The sequence below is a fragment of the Carassius carassius genome, chromosome 2, assembly GCF_963082965.1.
Source record: "Carassius carassius chromosome 2, fCarCar2.1, whole genome shotgun sequence".
Taxonomy (NCBI): domain Eukaryota; kingdom Metazoa; phylum Chordata; class Actinopteri; order Cypriniformes; family Cyprinidae; genus Carassius; species Carassius carassius.
Window position 1 is genome coordinate 42,249,364 of NC_081756.1, and position 22,202 is coordinate 42,271,565.

General features: G+C 36.7%; 1 protein-coding gene across 4 annotated transcripts in view; it reads left to right on the forward strand.

The window, feature by feature from the left end:
- Positions 1-1,686: 1,686 nt before the first annotated feature.
- LOC132110039 (zinc finger protein 609-like) overlaps positions 1,687-22,202 on the forward strand; it is a 55,192-nt gene continuing 34,676 nt past the window's right edge. Inside the window, exons 1-2 of one of the 4 annotated variants that reach the window (XM_059516626.1) lie at positions 1,687-2,112; positions 10,937-11,805. In XM_059516626.1, coding sequence (XP_059372609.1) covers positions 11,062-11,805 — 744 coding nt within the window. In that variant the 5' untranslated portion in view covers positions 1,687-2,112; positions 10,937-11,061. Of the gene's footprint in view, positions 2,113-2,277; positions 2,566-7,735; positions 7,835-10,936; positions 11,806-22,202 lie in introns of those variants that run through there. The other 3 variants (XM_059516645.1, XM_059516633.1, XM_059516641.1) reach the window with 3 other exon arrangements.

Below are 22,202 nucleotides of genomic sequence, written 5' to 3' on the forward strand. Positions count from 1 at the left end.
CAGTCAGCACTTTCCTTGCAGGCACTTACAGCTCTCATTCTGTTAACCTCAAATAAAAAGAAAGCGCAAATGAGCATACCTGTGGCCATAGACACAACACTGCCACCCAGAAATAGAGTGAAAAATCTCTTTCATGATGAAACCTGGAGCTGCTGGTCTGTTATCAGCCAGTTGGCATTGTTTAGAAAAGCTTTCCAGTGTTCACCGAGCTGTGGAAATAGTAAACGAGTAATAGCCTACCTACACATCAACATTTTTACATTAATAAGAAATCTTTGAGTGTTAAAGCAGCATGGAATCTTTGTGTTTATTTGCTACATTAACATGTAAACTTCATCCCACTACTGCACAGTGGGAAAATTAATCATTAAAGTTAACTAATTTTGTATGCCCTTTGATAGTTCTTCTCAATCATGTCAAAAGCAATGCTGTCAGTCAATTGAAAGCAACAAACATTACAGATAAATCACTCAACAGCAATGTTACTGTAATACCAAACGACACAAGTGTTTGATCATTTAACTTTTTAAAAGGGGTTGTAAAAAGGGATCTTCCCCTCCACTGTAGTTCGAAAACCTCATTTGCACATGTGCAATTTTGATGTGAAGATATGCTGCACCAGGTTGACATAATTTGGGCATAACTATTTCACTCTGATATCACTTCAAATTTGTAAAATAAATAAATAAAATAAAATAAAAATCCTCTGAAAAGGGTAATGTAGAAGAATGTCTATGCTGCTCATTTCCGGTAATACATGTGGCTTCATTTATGTCAATCTGGTGCATCATATCTTCACATCAAAATTGCACATGTGCAAATAAGGTTTTTGATCTACAGTGGAGGGGAAATTTTTCAGTGAATCTCTGGCAATAAGAGTCTGAAAACAGAGTTTACATGAATGTTTTTATGTTCAAAAGTCAGCCAGGATAACTATTGTGAACTAAAACTAAAGTTACTGATTATTTCAAGCAGGCTAACTAATAGTTACTTGAAAGAAATATTAATGGAATTTAATAAATGTATTTTATTTCATTTAGTTGCCAAAACGAAAAAAGAAATTATCATTTTAATTTAGTTCAACATGATGTACTAAACTGACTAAAACTGAAATGAAATAAAAATCTTTTTTTTTCATAAAAATATATAATAGTGTCTCGATAGTAAAATAACATTGATTTGATCATTTATTATGATGGTTAAAAGTATTGCCTGATCAACACTATCTGTTTTATAGTTATTAAATGTGATTTTAGAATATGCCATGACCTGTTATTCTATCTGTAGGCCTATATCTAATCTGTTATTTTTATTAACTCAGATTAACAGGTCTGGCCTGCTCGTAATTGATTTATGGAATATGATGAAGATTTGCATGACTGCAACTCTGAAGCATAGTTATGTCCTTCATTACAAAATTGTAGCCTATACAGAATTATAACTATAAAACAAACTGTTTTGTGCATTTGCTTTTTAAATGAATTTATAGAAACAACGTATCAATTCATATTCAAGACATGTTAATACAGGACATACAGATTAGAGAGAGGCGTTTCAAACGCTTTGGACACACAACACATACAAACACGTGGGAAGTTTCAGAAAGAATGTCTGGCAGCGGTGGAATAGAACGACAGATCCAGCTTCCGCGTCTTATCACGCACCGCGCGCAGGGTTCAATCCATGCGGATCATTCTCCTGGATTTCCTGGCGCTTCCTCCTCCTCCTGCCCTTTAGTTACATTGTATCTCCCTTACTGAAAGGAGCGAGGGATCTAGGATTCAACTCAAGGGGGAAAAAAAGAAGAAGAAATACATGTGAAAATGGACGTGCCGAGATGTTGGATTTATCGTCCTGGAATTTAAGAAATACCTATTTGAGCTTTGAGATTTAGATCATGCGAAGCCAATTTCAGGGCAGTGTTTCTATTTCTGAACGGGATCTTTAGGAGTGTGATGGCTGTTGGCCTTCCATTTCTCTAGTTGCTGGATGTGTTGGAAAGTGCACTGCTTTGGGAGCATTTTTGGAATTCCGTACACAAATCCAGAGGCATTTCTACCTTTCTCTATGGAATGTACATAAGTATTCTCAGGATAGGGGTTCGCGTGTGGGGTAAGTGGCGCTGGGATTAATGCATTTCTTTTGTGTGTGTGTATATATATATATATATATATATATATATATATATATATATATATATATGTATGTGGGTAGGGGGTGGTGTTTTATTGGTGCAGATGGAGACTGGAGGTGCTTTAGCCCGTTAGCTTAGCTCGGTTGTCATGGCTCACACATGCTTTGACCATCTTAGCGAGTCATTTCCTTAGGAGCAACGCGGACCAATGCGTTTGAACCGCGCGTTAGGTGCGGCGAATCGAACGAGTCCCAGTTTACTCGATTACTCCAGTAATATTCATGGTTTTTTTCCCTTACGGAGTAAGGAAATACAAGGGTCATGCAGTCAACAAACACTCCGACTGTGTTTAAAACAGCACTGGGTTGTTTATGCTGGAGTTGCGGTTCTCTGTGGAAGAGCTCGAGTCTGTTACGAATGTCAAAGGATGTGTGAGTTTCAGCAGATTCATAGAGAATCACTCACTGCTTTCAAGCTCAGAGCTCACTCTGGGACATCATAATAATTTCCCCTTCAGAGCAGCCACACACACTAACAAAAGGTACAATGGAACTACCATGGCTTTTTGGACACGATACTGTAGTTATATCATGTTTTTTTGGACGTGGACCACCATGTTTGGTAGCACTTGACATGTAAGTAAGATGGTGTATGTCAAAGTACCCTGGGGCTAACAATTGATAACATCTTTATAACTTATCATCTTGCTTGATTTTCCCACCGGTTCTGAATAATTGTATCAAGCCATAATCATGCTAGTTTTATCACGGTGTTGTTTGAGTAGAGGCCAAATGGGTGTTTGTTTTATGATGGGGATTAGAGGCTCTGTAGCTAATCTTCACTCCCTTACACTCGTCAGAAACTAGTTTTCCTGCTCATCACCTTTAAATTGCCAGTGTGGGCTGAGCTACTTGTCCGTCTCAACACCTTACTTGAGTTATCTTTCAGGTAGATTGAAAATGATTTGTTGCTGCAGGTTAATCGGAAATGTCCACACATTTAAAGGGATAGTTCACCCAAAAAAATTAAAATTCTGTCATTAATTACTCATGTCTTTTCAAACCCTGTAAGAGCTTTGTTCATCTTCGGAACACAAATTAAGGTATTTTTGGATGAAATCCAAGAGCTTTCTGACCCTGCATAGATAGAAAGGGAACTACCACATTCAAGGCCCTGAAATGTAGTAAAGACATTGTTGAAACAGTCCATGTGACGTCAGTGGTTCAAGAATATTTTTATGATGCTACGAGAATACTTTTTCGTGTGCAAAGAAAACAAAAATCTCCACTGCCATTATTAGGGTACCATGAGGTGTGGTGCTGCTATGCACTGAGTCTTGTTTACAAGCAGAGGGATGAACACACATGCGTTGTGGTACTCTAATAAATGGCAGCGGAAACTGCCTGGAAGAGAAGAAATTGTTGAATAAAGTTATTATTTTAGTTTTCTTTGCACTCAAAGTATAGTCGTAGCTTTGTAAAATTAAGGTTGAAACGCTTATGTCCTCCGTTTTTCAGGGCCTCGAATGTGGTCATCCCCTTGCTGTTTATGGAGGGTCAGAAAGCTCTCGGATTTTTAAAAAATATCTTAATTTGAGTTCAGAAGATGAGTGAAGGTCTTACGGGTTTGGAATGACAAGACGATTAGTAATTAATGACATAAATTTTCTTTTTGGATGAACTTTACTTTTAATAAATTTTCTGAAAGTCTTTATTTTGTCTCTCATCACTAACAAACTTGTTTTTGTGTATTTGTTTGGGAATCATTGGACAGTCTGTAATTTTGAAAAATTATAGTACTATTATTGTTGTAGACATACTATATTACAGCTTTCTGATGGTCTTAAAAGTCTTCGTTTATGCTACCAGAAAATAAGGGCTTAAAAGTTATTAAATCGGAGCAGAAATTAAAAAAAAAAAAAAAAAAGAATGCATTAAATATTGAGTGCAATGCAAAAAAATGAAAATCTAGTGATTTTCTTTTGTGTTCCAATACAGATATAGAAACATTAAACACCTTAAATCAAGATTAGTGGTCGACTGATATTGGTTTTGTGACAGCCGATGCCGATACCTTGGAAAGCAGGGGGCCGATATTATTATTATTATTATTATTAAGGAGAAAATACAATGTTTGTCTATTACTAATAATATAAAAGCAATCGTTATAATACTTTTTACACAGACCGGCTGATTGATGCTTACATGTACATGATTGCTTAAAATAAGCAAAACACCAGGAAGAAAATGTATCTGTGTAACAGCGAAGCTCTGATTCTGGGGTTGAACTGTTGATATCTGGCAACCGCACTTATGAGAGTTTGCATAGTAGAGGAGTGTAGAGCAGTCCACAATAACATGTTCCATTTTTTGGACGTTTGGCACGTTCTTTTGGGAAGTATGCTTGAATTTGAAATATTCAATATTCACAATATTTTCACATTTTACATCGTCATCAAAATTATTCCAATATTATCGCTAATATTCGATTTATCACCCAGCCCTAAGACGTAACTGTTAACAACAACAACAACAACAAAGAGGGAGAATGTGAGCACTGTGAGCACAAATACACATACGATTAAGACAATGGTTGTGCTGTGACTGATGTCGGCTATACTTGCATGTAAAATAGAGTTAGAAGCAACAGAAAATATATTTTTTTAACTGAAAGTGCTGCTCCTCTTTGCACTCGCTGAACAGAGAGAGAGGTGTGTTCGCTGGGAAAGAGAGACCTCGCGCTTGTGCGGCAGAACTGAAGAGTCTCAGAGACTAAATAAGGTTTGTCCAAAAAGTCGCTAGATTTTTATAAAAAAAGTCGCTAAATCTAGCGACAAAGTCGCCAAGTTGGCAACACTGACTGTGTGCGCTGTCAAAATAAAAGTCCTGCATCGAACACATCAGCCAAGCAGAGAAATTTATCGGTCAACGTCGATATTTGAAAAATGGCAAATATCTGCCGATATATCGGCAGTGGCGAAATATCGGTCAACCACTAATCAAAATTACATTTACTTGAGATTCAAATTGAATATGTACAACCCTCTATTCTTAAAACAAGAACTAACATCTGTCAGTAGGGTTTGAAAATTTTTTTCCCTTTGAATTAGGGATGCACGATAAATATCACACAATATTTAATGCGCATCTTGTCAGTAAAGCCAGTTCTTAAAGCAGCATTTACTACACAGAGCCATTGCTCACTGACAAGCTGTGCAAAACCACAATCATATTTTTCACATGTTTTACGCAGCTTGTAAATGCTGTTCCACGTGAAAGAATGCACGTGTAGAGATTTAACGCTGATTACAGAACAGGCTTTACTGACAAGATGCGCATTAACTATAAGGGGTGCTCCGATCATGATCGACCGATCGTTATGCGCATCTCGTCAGTAAAGCCGGTTCTCTAATCAGCTGTAAATTCCATCAGGTGCGTGATTTCACATAGAACAGCTGTTACTACACAGAGCCGTTGTTAACTGAGAAGATGCGCAAATCCACCTTCATTATCAGCTTGTGCGATATTTATCGTGCATCCCTATTTTGAATTAAGTTGATTTAGGATGAATAAGTTGATATCGTCAGATATTTGTTATAGTGTTTATGAGTTTCTCTTAAACTTATTTTGTCATTTTGTTTCTCAAGTAAATTTATCTTGATTTAAGAATCATTAGACATTTGCACATTAAAACAAATACAGTAAAAGTTATTTCTATATTCCATTGGTTAAGCACAAAGCTATTCAAGCTTTTTAAGGCTTATTTTTATATATAAAAAAATATTTTATTTATTTTGATATAATGAATATCTTTTGATGGTGTATTTTTAAACTTTGAAGCATTGCTAATAAAATACAGTTACATTTAGAGACCGTATTGGCTTATTGTGTTCCATTCAATTTATCTCATCTCTTCATAAAATCTACAGAAACCCCTGATATTACCACCGTGGTGTTCATTTATATGTTAGCCATGGAAATACTTATGGTATGTTAATAAGATCTAAGTTTATACAGTCCCATGGTACCACCACAGTACTTTTTAGCTGGAGGAACCTATTGTGCACTATTCAGTGTGTGTTAATCGAGCTGAATTGCATTTGCCCTGTTCTATCTATTTAAATAATCAGCACAGATATCAAATAGCCTCAATGAAGACTACATTTCGAAAGCAGAGAAATTATAATATATATAGCATATGGAAAATAATCAGCTTTTAAAAGAAACTCCAGAGTTTATTTGATATTAGAAAGAAGTGTAATGTAATAAAATGAAACTAATTCCATGACACCATGGCCAAAACACAGCTATATATTTATATATATATATTTTTTTTGTAAGAGTGACTTGACACCAAATACAGGTAAATATGTGACATTTCACTTCATGTACTTTCAATATGATTTGCTTTTATCAGTTATAATGTTGTGGAGTTGTATGGAGATAAGTTGACAGTCAGCCGGTGGGTGATTCTATTACCTGCGTCTCAGACAGTACTTTATCTCTCTCTCTCTCTCTCTCTCTCTTCTCTTTTTTTAGCTGTTTAGTGTCTGTAGAGTTGAGTTTTGTCTGCAGGCCAGATATAGATCTTTACTATCTATACTTTATATGAAAAAAGGTTTTGCTCATCTTTAGTCTAGACAGCTAGGGTTTTTAATGTTTGTTTTTTTTGTCCATATATGGCATATTGCTCCTACCACAAACAAGCTTTGATATTGAAAGTTCTCTGATCCTGTGTTAGGATAGTCCAGAAAAATCAATAGTTCTGAGCTGATGGGAGCATACAGCTGGAAGAGAGAGATATTGCTGTAGCTCTGTAATGTTTGTGAATGCTTAGAAAGATCCATACACTCATTATGAATGAACTGTTGTGTCACCACTCAAGCTACGCACATAATTCAGTTCAGCATTCAATCTCTATTGCTGTTACAAGTGGTCTGTTATACACTTTTGTTAGATTGTACTTTTAAGTTACCTTTCTAAGGCGGATAAATGTTCATCTCTGTCTTTTGTGTGGCATTAATTAAAAGTAATTATTATATTTGATGAATATAAAATTAGCCAACATTTGTTGTGGTGATGTGTTGGTTCTAATGCACTTTTTATTTGGAATAAAGTTTCCTAAAGAAGGCCTGTCATGATTTGTTAGTATAAGATTGAAAAGATGTTAATAGCTTATGTTAGAAGAACTTAATGCTTTCTAGTATCTGTTCCAACGAACTTTTTTTCTAATAAGTCTGTTCCAAGCAGTTTATTAGTGTTAGATTTTTACTGTTATTTAATTTTGGAATTTAACCTCTTAAATTTACATACTTTGCAATAATGCCTTTTTGCTCAAAATAAGCTCCCCTGTTAACAGTTTTATATAATTTTACAACAGATATCAAGACGGATGTCATATATTTTCAAAAGGATTAAAATGATTGAGATTTGTGATGACAAAACACTCCTTCTGTGAATAAGTTGAATAAGCTGTGCATCTCCTAGACTTTTAAAGGAATCAAACATGCTTTTCACATTAAACCAAGGTGCACGGGTTAGTTACAGATGTTACAAACTGACTTTGACCCCTTTGACTGTTTGTTCCAGCAGAACATCTGCAGTCTTTAGATCTGCCCACAGTGAAAGAATTACCATCTGGGATTATGTAGTGCACGTCAGATGATGTCTCGTCAATAAAGGGGCCTACAATCAATACAAGGTTTTGTGTATTGTTCTCGATGGGCTATTGTCATTTACAAGGCAGGAAATCCAATGGCTCTGTTGTAGGAGAAGCCAAATCTTTATTTAAATGGCAACACAATCTTCTTAGTCAGGACTGTCTTTCTAGAGTTAAAAAATTATATTTTATAATTTAGTGTAATATGGAAGCTAGAATTTTTTGTAATTTGTTTCATTATTGTAATATAAATGAAACATTATTGTAGGGCTGAACCGATTCCTCGAGTAACTCGATTAAAATAAAAATGATCGAGGCAAATTCCTCTGCCTCGAAGCCTCTTTTAATTTATTTTAAATGGGATCAAGTCAGGTTCTTTCGCAATTATTATTTTTTATGTGACACAACGCGTTTACGTCACCCACAAAGCGGAAGGAGACACAAGCGCTGAGTCCGGCGTTTCTCAATGTCAAGGATCCTCGGAAGCCAGAATTTCGAGGATGCTATGTCATCGACATCCGTCGAAGGACTGATAAATCGCATACTGCAAAGGAGTCAGCAGTGTTTTGATTTGAGGGCGCGGGCAAACGTAAAGAGAACGTTGTGGCATGTGTCCATTGCAAGATAGAGCTGGCACACCACAACTAGGGCCCTATGTTTTCCGCGATGCAGAAAACGCGGAGGGAATCGCGAAATCCAGTCATAAAAACGGAATTTACAGTTAAACGAGGAATAGCACGGAATTTGCCAAATTTTGAATGAATTAATCAAAAATAGGTCATTGCACTTACATCAAATGACGATATGGACTAATATCTGTAATTATTTAGGCCGGAACAGTCTATTTAAATATGAATCCTGCACGTTCTGCGTGTCTGTGTTAATGAATGGAGCAGAAGCGCGTCTTCCTTTATTAACACACTGAAGCGCGCGTGACCCTCGCGGTGATTTCAGCGTCTGCTGTCTCACTATATAAAAGGGAACACATGAACAACATCTCCAGAACTGCTCTGACAGTCACTTCATGAGCATTTGACCATTTGATTTAAGTAAAACTAGCGTCACATAACATACACAGAACTGTAAAGGTACGTCAACCCATCAAAATAAAAGTCCGGTTAAAGACTATTGTTTAATGTGCATCTCAGAAAATGCTTTATTTAAAACCCCAACTGAATGGCACTTAAATGCACTTAATTCATCTGTCAACTTTATTGTCATTGTTCACAGTACAAGTACAGACAGAGAAACAATGGGTAATAATTAAATGTTTATTTTTTGATGTATGCATTGCATTCTGTGCATTTAAAAAATAAAAATTTATAAAAAAGGAAACTTGTTCATTTTAAGGGACCCAGGAGTCTTATTATCTCTTGCATAATTAATATTGCACTTTAATTAAGCAAAAACACATTTTATCCGATTACTCGATTAATTGATGGAATTTTTGGTAGAATACTCGATTATTAAAATCTTCGATAGCTACAGCCCTACATTATTGTAAACATTTTATCAAAACTGACCTTTTCAGCCATAGTAGTCAGTACGTGGGAGATGCTTGAAATATCACTCGCGTTCAATGCCCCTATTTGGCTTCTGTGATGATCAGAGACTTGTGAAAACCTATATGAAACTAAATAAAAGGGTGATGCAAGCTCCAGCTCACTGAACAAAGTCCTCCGCTTGCTGAACTGATCTGCAGTTAAGCTTGGTGAAACATTTCAGACATGGATAGACTAACAGGAGTTAATCAGATTCTTACAGATTTAGTGTGTGCGGATTAATTTTTATTAAAACACTTGTCATTTAAGTTGCTTTCCCGCCCATGTTTGCAGCCCCGAGCCCCTTAGCACTGCAGGATAAATTCTCCAGACTTGAGAGTTAGTTATTTACACTGTCAAGAGGTCAAAGTGCATGCTCCTTTGACTTGTGTGATCTTATTTGGCTGTACCCTTGCTAAGCAGAGATGACCGGTGGACAACAATGGCTACCTTAATTAGTTTACAGACATCAGGCTTTGATTAAAGCCCAATAACTTAAATTACAACTTACAAATAGTTCACCCAAAAAAGAAAATTACCCCAAGATTTACTCACCCTCAAGGCATCCTAGGTGTATATGACTTTCTTCTTTCAGACAAATATAATCAGAGTTTATTTACTGGCTTCCAAGCTTTATAATGGCATTGAATGGGTGTTATTTTTCAATAGTCCAAAAGAAGTTCAATAAAGCGCATCCATCCATCATAAAAAGTGTCCCACATTGCTCCAGCGGTAAATAAAGACCTCCTGAAGCGAATTGAAGCATTTTTGTAAGAAAAATATCCATATTTAAAATTTAAGAAATCTCTTGCTTCTATTAACTGTCATACGCGTTTTCACAATAGAACACCATTCGGTTTATAAAGTTTTAAATATGGATATTTTTCTTACCAAAATGCATCGATTCACTTCAAGAGGCCTTTATTAACCCAACCCTCTGGAGCTGTGTGGAACAATTTTATGATGGATGGATGTGCTTAATTGGACTTCTTTTGTACTATTGAAAAATAACACCCATTCACTGCCATTATAAAGCTCGGAAGCCAGTACATTTTTTTTTATATAACTCTAATTAGGTTCATCTGAAAGAAAAAAGTCATATACACCTAGGATGCCTTGAGGGTGGAGTTAATCATGGGGTAATTTTCATTCATGGTGCACTATCCCTTTAACCTATACTTTGGCACATAATATAGGTCAAGATGCTTACAATTTCACAAATCAGTGCTCTGTTAAGAAGTGAATGTTTTTGCAAAAAAACATTGCCAATGTTATCTAAACCTTTCAGAGTGTGACATTATGCTTTTGTATGTGAGATATAGACGTGTTAAATGACTAAAGTAGTGGTCAAGTGTTTATAGGTTTTATAATGGCCGATTCTGATATCTAAAGAGCTGGGTTGCCACTGGCCAATACAAATAAAAAAATGAAAAGGTTCAGGAAAATAGTTGTCTATCAGCCTTGGTTAATACTCCAGTTTTATGTTTGCTGTTGTGTGGAAAGTCAAGTCCATGTGTAGTGCAGCATATTTATCCCTTACCATTTCATTTTTTTTGACTACAATTTCAAGTCAGATAATCCCTTTTGTATGTCTCTCCTCTAGGGCAAAATGTGGGTGACTGGGAAGTTGACATCAATACGTTGAGGCTACTGTTCTCCTTCTCCCCACACCCTGGCAGTCTGAGGAATCAGACGTTACTGTGACAAACCTTGGCCGCTCGAACTAAAATGTCCCTAAGTGGTGGCACTGCAGGCGGGAAAGGTGTGGACTCGAATGCGGTGGACACTTACGACAGCGGTGATGAGTGGGATATCGGGGTTGGAAATCTGATTATCGACCTTGACGCTGACCTAGAGAAGGACAAACTCGAGATGTCTGGCACCAAGGACGGAGGAGGAATGGCAGCTCCACCTAGCGCAGTAGCGGCTCTGCCAGACAATATCAAGTTTGTGAGCCCGGTGAGCGCCCCTCAGGGCAAAGAGAGCAAATCGAAATCAAAACGCAACAAAAATTCTAAAGACAATAGCAGCAAGTCTCCAGCTGCAGATGGAGCAAAAAAGGACCATCAGGGACGGACCCAAGGGGAGGTTACAGGTGCGACAGGCAGTTCAGGAGGCGGTAACTCCGCTCCTGGTAAAGGTGTTGAGAAGGGCACCAAGGCCTCACGCGGTGTGCAGAACAGCAAAAAGGAGAAGGAAGTATCGAGTGGGAAAAACAAGAAAGAAAAAAGCGAAAGCGGACCAGTTGCAGTCGTGGCAATTGAGAAGGAGATAGCATCAAATGCTCAGGCGTTCGGAAGCACACGCAACTCGACCTTTGACAATACACAAAATGCAGACATGGCTGTGACAGAGCAACTTGGGAATAACGCTCTGGAAAATGTTGAAATTGTCACTCCGTTGGCTATTAAATCAGAGCCAGAGGAGCTTGACGGGGAATGCAGAGCTTTGAAGAAGGTGAAAAATGAAAAGGTAAGCGTGGATGGCCCACTTGTGTATTTAAACCATTTTGCAGCTACTGGAAATTGTTACTGAAGTATTGATAACGTGAGTCAATATTAACGACCTCGACACCTGTGACACAAGTGAGTTGCTTCTTCTGCAGTAATGCTTTCTTTGCATCCTTTTTTGGCATTGTGAGTGCTTTTTGATAGACTTTTTTCCCACTTTTATTGATAGTAAAGATAGGACTTAACTTGCAGTGGGGGAATGTCATTTAACTGGTTGTATAAATGCTTTTAATCAGAACAGAACAACTTCTGTGATACTGGGAATCATTAAAATTGGGAAAGAAAATCCAATTAAAGCTTCAAATCCAGTTTCAGATCTTAAGAAGATAAGTGATGCCAGTGCTTGTCACTTTAACTTTGGCCTTTTATTTGTATAAAACGTAATGATGTAACTTTTTGCAAGTACAAACAATTTGACTAAAAGAAAAACTGTGGATTGTCATATTAATTTCAGGATTATGTTTGCTACTCTTTTGCTTTGTGCATTAGCCAACATTGAATTTCCTTTTTCCATAACGAGCAAAGAGACTTCTGGAAACGGTTTCAGTGCCTATTTAAGGTCACCCCCTAAGTTTTTTTGTCCTGATCAATGAAATGCCATGACAAGATAAATCTGTAACAGATTAGGTCTGTAACTATAATTTCAGGTTGCTAAAGAGGAAATGTTGTATTGATGACCAAAGTACTGTTAAACAAAGCCAAATAGATACTCTCCCCAGTTTCTATAGTGTGCACTGTGTTCTTGGATTTTTGTTTCCTGGTGATTGTTCGAAATAGCTTGACTATTACCCCTCAGGTCAAGTGGATATAATTACAATATTTAAAACTTGAAAAAGATTTGTATAATAAATTGGTAGTGAGATCTAGAGTACTTTTTTACGGTTTATGATGTGACAGTTAATTGTCAACTGGTATTTCATATAATTAAGATTCCCATAGGTCACATTGTTAAGGAAAAACACATTCAATTTTCAATATCTTGTACATTCAATAAATTTTATAAATTGCCATTTTTTTATATATATATATATATATATATATATATATATATATATATATATATATATATATATATATATATATATATATATATATATATATTCCCCACCTTAATTTTCAGAGTCTGCAAAATCTAATCAGCCAACCTCTATCTTTTAGTTTGGGATAATAGCGTTGGTTGGTGCAAAAACATGTTCAATTTGGTGTTTATGGTAGCACTGAGAATGATTCAGCATGCAAGGGGTAATTGATTAAGGAATACAAGGTTGCAAAATATCAGCCATTAAACCAATGGCAGATCTGAGAAACAAAGCCTTTTCGCGGTGCTTTTCCCTCAGCTCTGTTCATGGCGACTGCTAGTATGTCTGGATGGGTGTTAAAGCCAGCAGCAAGGGTGGGGGAAGGGAGCGTGGCGAGCTCGCACTGCTAATTCAGCTCATGAAAGGCTTGAGCAGTGAGAGCAGCTGTCCTCCATTGTCAGCCAGCAAATTTCCAGCATGCCTCATTTCACCTCTCAATGTGAGCAGAGAAAGCTAGAGGGCAGAACAGAGGGGGATAAACAAACAGAGACAGATAAATGAAGGAAGGAATGAATAAATGAGAGAAAACTGTTGAATGCCTCAAGTTGCCGCAGTGCTTCCAAACAGAGGTGGGGAGAGATCATGTGTTAAATGCTAGCGGTGAAATCTGTTTGTAGCTTTGCAAGAGGTTGGAAGGTGCTCTGCTCAGATCTGCTGAGAAAAAAAGGCCACTCAAGGGCCAGAGGAAGGAGAAGGGGGAGCAAATGACTTGGCTAAATGAAAGAGGGGAGGGGAGGGTTGCATTGTAAGTGGATGAAGTCTTTAACTTCCTACACACTAAGGAGATTGTCAGCGCTCCCACAGTTCCACTGAGGCGAAAGAGGACTGCTGAAGAAATCAGGGCTGCTGCACAGTTCACATGCTTAAAGTATAAAGTATTAAATTTGGGGCACATGACCATCATATTGAGCGGTACTATTGCTGTTGAAATTTCAAACCAAAGTATGAGGCATTAATAGTTGGTTCCAAATTCTAGATTAACTACACTTTCTAAAGAAAAGATCTGGCCAATATCGATAAGCTGCTAATTTTTTTTCTTTTTATGGCAAAAATAAATAAATTATTTAATATTTTTTTGTTAAACAAATTAATCTGCAATTTTTATTGTAATTTTGTTTTGCAGTGTTGTGATGCTTTTTAATGTACATAATTTAAAGGGTTAGTTCACCCCAAAATAAAAATGGTCATCATTTACTCGTCTTCATGTCATTACAATCCCATAAGATTTAGATTCATCTTTTTTTAATGAAACCTGAGAGATTTTGTTCCTCCACTGAAAGTCCATGTAACCAAAACTCCATATTAGTGCTGCAACAATGCGTCGACGTCATCGATTATGTCGACTACAAAAATACGTCGACATGTGTGAAATGCGTCGACGCGTCACACTGTTTACATCTCGCGTAATGGCGGCTTCTGCTTCTGGGAATGGAGAAAGTCGCATTCTATTACAAAAACAATAGGAAAACATACTGGCACTTTTCGGTGTTACGGTTTAACTGGTTACCGTGTTATTTGGTGACCAACTTCCTGGTTCAGGTCTCCGCTGCAGATGTGATGGAACAACCTCAGCAGATTCGGCGATTCTAAAAGCACAAACTGATGTGATATTATTATTATTAAGTGTCTAAAATTAAAAAAAAAATCAGACTTGTTCATTGCATCATTCTGATATTCTTGTAAGGATTACAAGTTATTGGTATGATCACCCATGGCAGCTGAAGTAAGATAAACAAAAAAAAATAAAATAAAGTAAGTCTGTGTTGGCGCGGGTTTCGAACAAGCGTTAAAAGACGGTGCGCCGTGAGACAATAGTCAAGAACCACCGGGCTACCGATCTACACCGAATCCGTTCCAGATCTCTGGATTCAAGACAGGACTATGTGCCGCCGCTGAATCAAGGAAATGTGATCGTGTTAACTTGTGACCTGTGTTTACCCATTATGAAAATAAACCATAGCAGAACCCCGACTACATTTTATGGTTTGTGATGCTAAAGAACATTTCATTACGTCTCAGACAACTGTAAATTTGTGGCTACTGTGGTTTAATTATAAACACTATCGTTAACTCCTATTTACCATAATAAAATAATTTTCTTTGCTTCTTTATTTTTGTATACTGTAAAAACTTCAACCACATTTAAGTATTTTTTGGAAAAAAATGAATAAAGGTTTAAATATTATATTAGAAGTTGTGCTTATATTTTTTGTAAAGTTATCCAAAGGATTCATTAGCTAATCAAAAAAGAACACTAGATTAATAATTTATTTTAATAAAAAATAATCGTTAGAGTAGCCGACTAATCGAGAAAAAATAATCGTTAGATTAGTCGACAGAAAAAGTAATCGTTAGTTGCAGCTCTACTCCATATAAATCAAAATGTATAATCCGAGTCTGCTGGAGAGATATATTTGCTTTATACTATGTACAGATTTAATTAGGCTTTTATTCACTTAAGAACAGTTGATCAACAAACATGCATATAGGGCACATCAAATATGGTAAAATGAAAACTCAAACTTGCATGTTTGCTTTTTGAAGAACTTTTTTAATTGTTTTTAAATGGCAGGATGTTTGTGTTTTAAAGATAAATTAAATTCTTGTGGTTTTTGATTGACATGGAGTAAAAGTTTTTAACAGAAATGTGTAACAAATTTTTCATCTTTGGGTGAACTAAAGGCTGATTTATACTTCTGTGTCGAACCTACGCCGTAGTTTGTACATAGTACTTTCATCATCATCATCATCATCCGCCATCGTCTTGTCTGTCTCACCTCACTTTTCTAGTCAGTCGGCTCGACTCACTCTCCTCAATGGATAAATGAAATCTTACCTGTGATGCAACCGTCGTTCGGCACGCTGCATTGAGCAGCCGCGTTCAGTTTTTAATTGTAGTGTCGGTTCTTTTAATGAACTAAATGATTTTTATTACTGTAAAAAATCTAAATGATGGTTGGGGGGTCAGTGCCACAGTGGGCAAATGACGTGCCTGGTTTTGTGGCTTAACACCGGTATCACCGTCAACACCGTCTATTGCGGCAAGCCTAGTTCACACAAAAATGAAAATTACCCCATAAATTACTCACCATCAAGCCATCATAGGTGTATATGACCTTCTTCTTTCAGACGAATGCATTGAGAGTTATATTAAAAAATTACCTGCCTTTTCCAAGCTTTATAATGGCAAGGTTACAATGTTACAAGGTTTACAATGGAGGTTGATATTTGGAAGACCAAAACAATGCATCCATCCATCATATTAAGTACTCCACGCAGCTCTGGGGGGTAAATAAAGGCCTTCTGAACTGAGTTGATGCATTTGTGTAAGAAACGTATCCATTTTTAAGAGTTAGAAACCGTAACCGTAAAAAATTCATATACACCTAGAATGACTTGAGGGTGAGTACATCATAGGGTAATTACATTTTTTTGGTCAACTATCCCTTTACACCTTCGCTTTGCTTTGTTTTCTAGCATCAACACTTTTAGTACTAGAGTTAAAGGTAGATAACTGCAGGAGTAATTGAGCTTTTAAAAAATTAGTAGAAGCAAGCATCCACATTTAATTGTCCATTATTCAGTGCCAATACTGATGCCATAAAAAAACACTAATATCTCTTTATAATCAATATGGTTCCAAAATATTGTGGATCTTTATCAAAACTGTTGCAGTTTCAGCCTTGAATTTGTCACAAAAGAGTTGAGAGAGAGAAATGCAGCGTAGTTCTGTCTGGTTTCGTGAACAATACTAGCCTGAAGCACACTTTCAGAAATCCACTGCAAACAGTCATCATTCTAGAATCTTATGGCATACATTATGCATTATGTTTGAGATGCACTAATCCTACTCTGGCTGACTGCTTTGGATGCATATTATGAATCGGGATGTGTTGTAGTCCGTTTAGGGCATGCGGTCTGATCGTTTGAACAGCTCTCATGGTACAGTAAATTGCAGTGATTGACTGTCATTTTTGCAGAAAACTTTACATAATGCATAGCATGTGCTGCGCATTTCTTTGCCGAAATGAAAATTAATTTAGCCTCCTCCTTTAGCAAAAACAGCTGTTGTGTAAAGTAACCCAATGTTGTGGGGGTGGGCATTGGACCATCATGAATCTCTTTGTAATTGCAGTTCTTTCATTTTGACAAGCACAGTACTTTAAGCCCTTGGGCTGCTATGAAAAGTGGGAGATTATTGTTTGATCAAGAAAATCACAAGAGCTCATTCATACATCTTTCTTGTACCGCAGAATGTGTTAAGAACTGCCATTCAATCTTGCTTAGTCTTATGATGTGTTTAACATCTTTGTGCTCCGGCATTGTGTGTCGAGTTACTCTTGCTCTAATGAGGTTAGTGTCACTGGAAAGATCCTTTTAAGAAGATTAGAGGGTATTGTTGAAGATTTCAGCGACAGAGGCTTTGTGCAGAAGACAATACAGACTGTGTCTACGGCTGCTTTAGTTCACAATTTAACATAAACATCTATATTGGCATTAAATGCTGCATAAAAGTCAGTTCTGGTGCTAGTTATGATGGTGTGAGTGAAACTGAAATGCATTTAGATTGTACTTTTTTTAACTATTCTTACTGGCTCAATGGCTTGATTTTTTTTTGTGTGTGTGTGTGTGTGTGTCTTTATTGGTTTATTCAAAAATACATTGAAAAATGCAATTACATGCATTGACTTGATTACAGATATAAATGCATTGACTTGATTATCTTCTGTGATGAGCATGCATTTCATTTCTGAATTAAAATTCATTTGGATAGTTTGGGGGAGAAACTTCAATTTCAGGATGACACAACTGTCTTGATTTCATAATTATATAGATTGGCATAATTTGCTATTATGCATAACAAAACTGCTTATTTGTATAAAAAAAGGGGTAAAACTTTTCTCCAATAAACCACATTCATGTGGTGCAACCAACATGCTTAAACATACAGAAAAAATGTATAGACCAATATCTAAAATGTTGGCCAATTCTGACGTCTGGCTACTTCATTGATTTCTTCTTCATCAAATAGCCTATTTGCCAGCTCTTTGTCTGATTGAAAAGGAAACTTTTTTTTATTTCTCTTTGCTTATTTCTGTGCTGAATTGTGCACTTTTGTTAAGATATTCATGTTCTCCCTGTCTCTCATCCATCTTGTGTTTATTTCACTATTTTACACCCTCTCGTCATGGGAGCCCCTGAATGAATTGAGCAATTCAGCAACACTAATGCTGTCTTGGTGCTGAGGGTAGTGTTTTTCCCCACGCAGCCTAAGTTACTCGTTACATCATGTAATACTATGGATGCTTTATGTGGAGAGAACGTGCTGTGAAGTATGTTTTGCTGCTTCAGGGGTTCACAGTGCACATGTGAGATGAAAGGCTCATATTCCCATACTTCCATGTTCCCATAATCAATGTCAGCCATGTCCACAGCTCATGGTGCCACCCCTCTCTTTGCTCTGAACGCTGAGCCCATCCACATAATTCTACAGAACAACGTATCTGCTGTTAAGATGTATTACTGTGAGCGCCTCAAAACAATGTGTAACACGTATAATTAATAGTTGTTGCTCAGTGAAAAATGTGGAAGCTTTTGAAAATATAAACAAAATAATTGATAACAAATTTAGTTAATGTCATTCCAAACCCATCTGACTGTCTAGTTATTTAGGAGAATGTTCTGGCTGCTCTCTTCCATACAGGATTTCAAATGAACTCGGGCTGTCAACTTTAGTCGTTTAATCGACTAATCGGTCGATGCCGTCTTGGTTCACTGACATTCTCATTGGTCAACCAGTTGCGTAATTATTATTATTTTTTTTTTCACCAATAAAGACATTTTCATTGATTTACTCCTTGATATTTATTCCTTTATTAGCCGTTATATATTACTGTATTCTAAATATAATTAGCCTATGTTTTATCCCTAACTTTAAATGCTTTAATTTAGGCTATTTTATAACAGCACCACAGTGTAGCGCACCAGGTGAACACGTGTTATGTACTAGGCGCATCCCCAAAATGTAATGTAAATGTAAACCAGTTACTCCAATCCTCTGAGGCTGTAGGCCTCACAACTGATTTGTGGTCTTCGCTTAGAATGGAGGCATACATGACAGTCTTTGGTTGACTACAGCCCTAAAATTAACTATAATGTATAATAAATGTAATCTATGCAATGTCTGCGATATATTCAAAGTAGGGAATTCGAAAGAGCTGGTACTTAAGGCCCCGATATACTTCAAACAAAATCTAAGAACGAACTGATATGACGTCATTTCGAACAAAATCAGGCTGAAACGAAGTTCATTTTGAGTTTGTTTCGGCAGTTTGAAACGGTTGACCAAAGCGAACTTTCTGGGAGAGTTTGTTTCGGGTCCTGTACACCTGAGTTTCTGTTGGTCCGTGGTGGTTATGCAATCGGTGGGTGTGTTCCGTTTCGTTTGTCATTCAACGGAGGTCAGGCAAGGGAGAACAATACCTCCGGCCTAGGCACTAGCAACATGAATAGACTGGAGTGTTGAATAGTTGAGCTGCACAGATATATCCACACCTGTACGATCACTCGCGGAGAGACTTTAAAGATTCAGAGAAAGCATTAATTCCTAGAAAGAAATAGCAACAAAGCTTGGTGTCGACGACCCGGAGTTATGCAAAAAGCGATGCAGAGAAACATCCGAGACAAGTTTTCCAAAGCCATGAAAAGAATGAAAGGAAAGAGTAAAGATGTAAGGTAGCAAGTACCAAATTGACCAAAGCAAAGACCATTGACCAAAATTGACCAAAGCAAGACCATTGGTGCCCGCCTCACACCTAGATTGCCGACACCTCTTCATTTCATTATTGTTGTGTTTAAGGGATACGTCGCGAGTCATGTTTACGTTAATCTACACCCCTCCTCCAGCAGTGCGGCAGTGTCGGAAAGCAGTATACCGTCGCTCAGCCACTTCGAACATCGTTTGAAGTATACCAGGGCCTTTAGGTACTGAGTTGATACTAAAATGAAAAATAAATAAATAAATCAATAAATAAATCTGGTATTTCTGCAATGTCAGTAGTACTGAATTTCCATCGTGTGAGTTGGAAGTGTATGTTAGCTAATATATGTGTTCGTTTTTCCCTTGTGATTGTAAAGGCTCAGCAGAGCACTGTACTGCTCCAAAACTGTGAGCTTGGCTTCATCGTAAGAGTCAATAAATATCCATTCAAATGAGGGGAAATTGGAGGACATGACCATTGTGTTGACAGCGTCTGGCCAGAACCGGTTTTGTGCCATTTTATCGGTGGTGTCAATCTGTAACCAGCTGTAATGATGCATACGCACTGATAAAAATAGCTTATGTGTAAATCATGTACAACTGGTGAGTCAGTCCATGTTGTTCCTGACTGCAGCTAATCGATGATGCTTTAATATTCTTGACATCAGTGTGTTTTTTCCCAATATTGTGTGAGTTCTTGTACTCAGCACAAGGTTACACTGATTGCTGCAGCAGTTATTAATGAATCACTTGCTTTCCCCCTCGGTCTTTAGAAGTGTAAGTCTACACAGCATAATTGCATCCCCCTACTGTGACCTTCTTCTTTTTTTGTGGTATCATTATTGATGTGTAAGTTGCCTTATTTAACTCTAATTTAACCCATTTTTTCTCTGGGTGGAAAACAAAATGGTTATTTAGCAGAATGTCCATTCTCTTACATGTTTTGTTCCATGGAAGAAAAGAAAAACTCATGGAAATAATGAAATAGTTTTGGGTGTACCGTCCCTTTAAATGTATTAGCTTGTTTGTATTGAGTTTGAAATGTAGATACGGCTCCTTAAAAGGGTTTGATTCAAAAGAGCAATGATAGTGCAGATGATGCTGATAAGAATATTGATCTTAAACATATGTCTGGTGCTTTATATAGCTGAACTGTTCTCATGTCAATACCCTCTTATTGATTAGAGTAGATGACATGAATGGCTTGTTTTGAGACTAAAAGCTGAACTTCTAATGATTGTAAACAACTTATACTCATCACAGTATGCTAGGCTGTATTACACAGGTTTTTGGAAAATATTGAACAAAAATGTATCCTTTTTTTTTTTTTTGATCGTTTGGTACATCATTTTGATGCAACTAAAATATGGTTTGATTTTAATTTGAAGGTCCTGTGAAATTGCATATATTGTATGCATATTCTTAAATTTTTTAAACCATATTTTGAATGTGTTTGAATTTTATTTGAGCAGTCTATTTAAAAATATAAAAATTAAAAAAATTATGAAAAGCCAGCTTGTACCTACAACAAATCTGTTTAAATTACATACATTTTCATCAATCCAGATTTTAAAAGCTTTTAATGTACTCTGTACTTTGCAGATGGATTAACATATGTGACCCTGGACCACAAAACCAGTCTAAGTCACTGGGGTATATTTTTTGCAATAGCCAAAAAAACAACATTGTATGGGTCAAAATTATCGATTTTTCTTTTATGCCAAAAATTGGATATTAAGTAAAGATCATGTTCCATTAAGATATTTTGTAAATTTCCTACCGTAAATATATCAAAACTTAATTTTTGATTTGTAATAAGCATTGCTAGGACTTCATTTGGACAACTTCAAAGGCGATTTTCTCAGTATTTTGATTTTTTTTTTGCAGCCTCAGATTCCAAATTTTCAAACAGTTGTATCTCTGCCAAATATTGTCCTATCCTAACAAACCATACATCAATGGAAAGCTTATTTATGATTTATAAATCTCAATTTCGAACAAAAATGACACTTAAGACTGGTTTTGTGGTCCAGGGTCACATATTTGGTTGCATGTGCATTGCATCTATTCTAAACCTAAAGAGACTACCTAAATCTAAACATCAACACAAATGGCTTTTTTTTATTTTTTTTTTATGATTTATCAAAAAAAGATAGACTACATGCCCTGATCGAATGGCGGCTGCTGCAGGAGATCCATGAACACCTGACCTATTATTACTATACCACTATTTCACTGGATGTGCATTAAGGTGACAATAGCAGTATAGACCAGTGGTAAAGATATTGTCTGCAGATAATAACATAGACCAATAACTAGGAGACCAGTAAATTAGCTTGGCTTTTGCTTGTACTTTGGCTTGGCAATATTTCTTAGCCACTGTAACTGAGGATGCAATGTGTCTGTCTCTAAACCTCAGTGGCAAATGCAAAAGAATGTGTGGTAAAGTTTTATTCTGTGAAATCTTCAGTTTCACCGTAAGTGGATGGCTGGGGGTTTTCACAGATCATGTCATGAGAT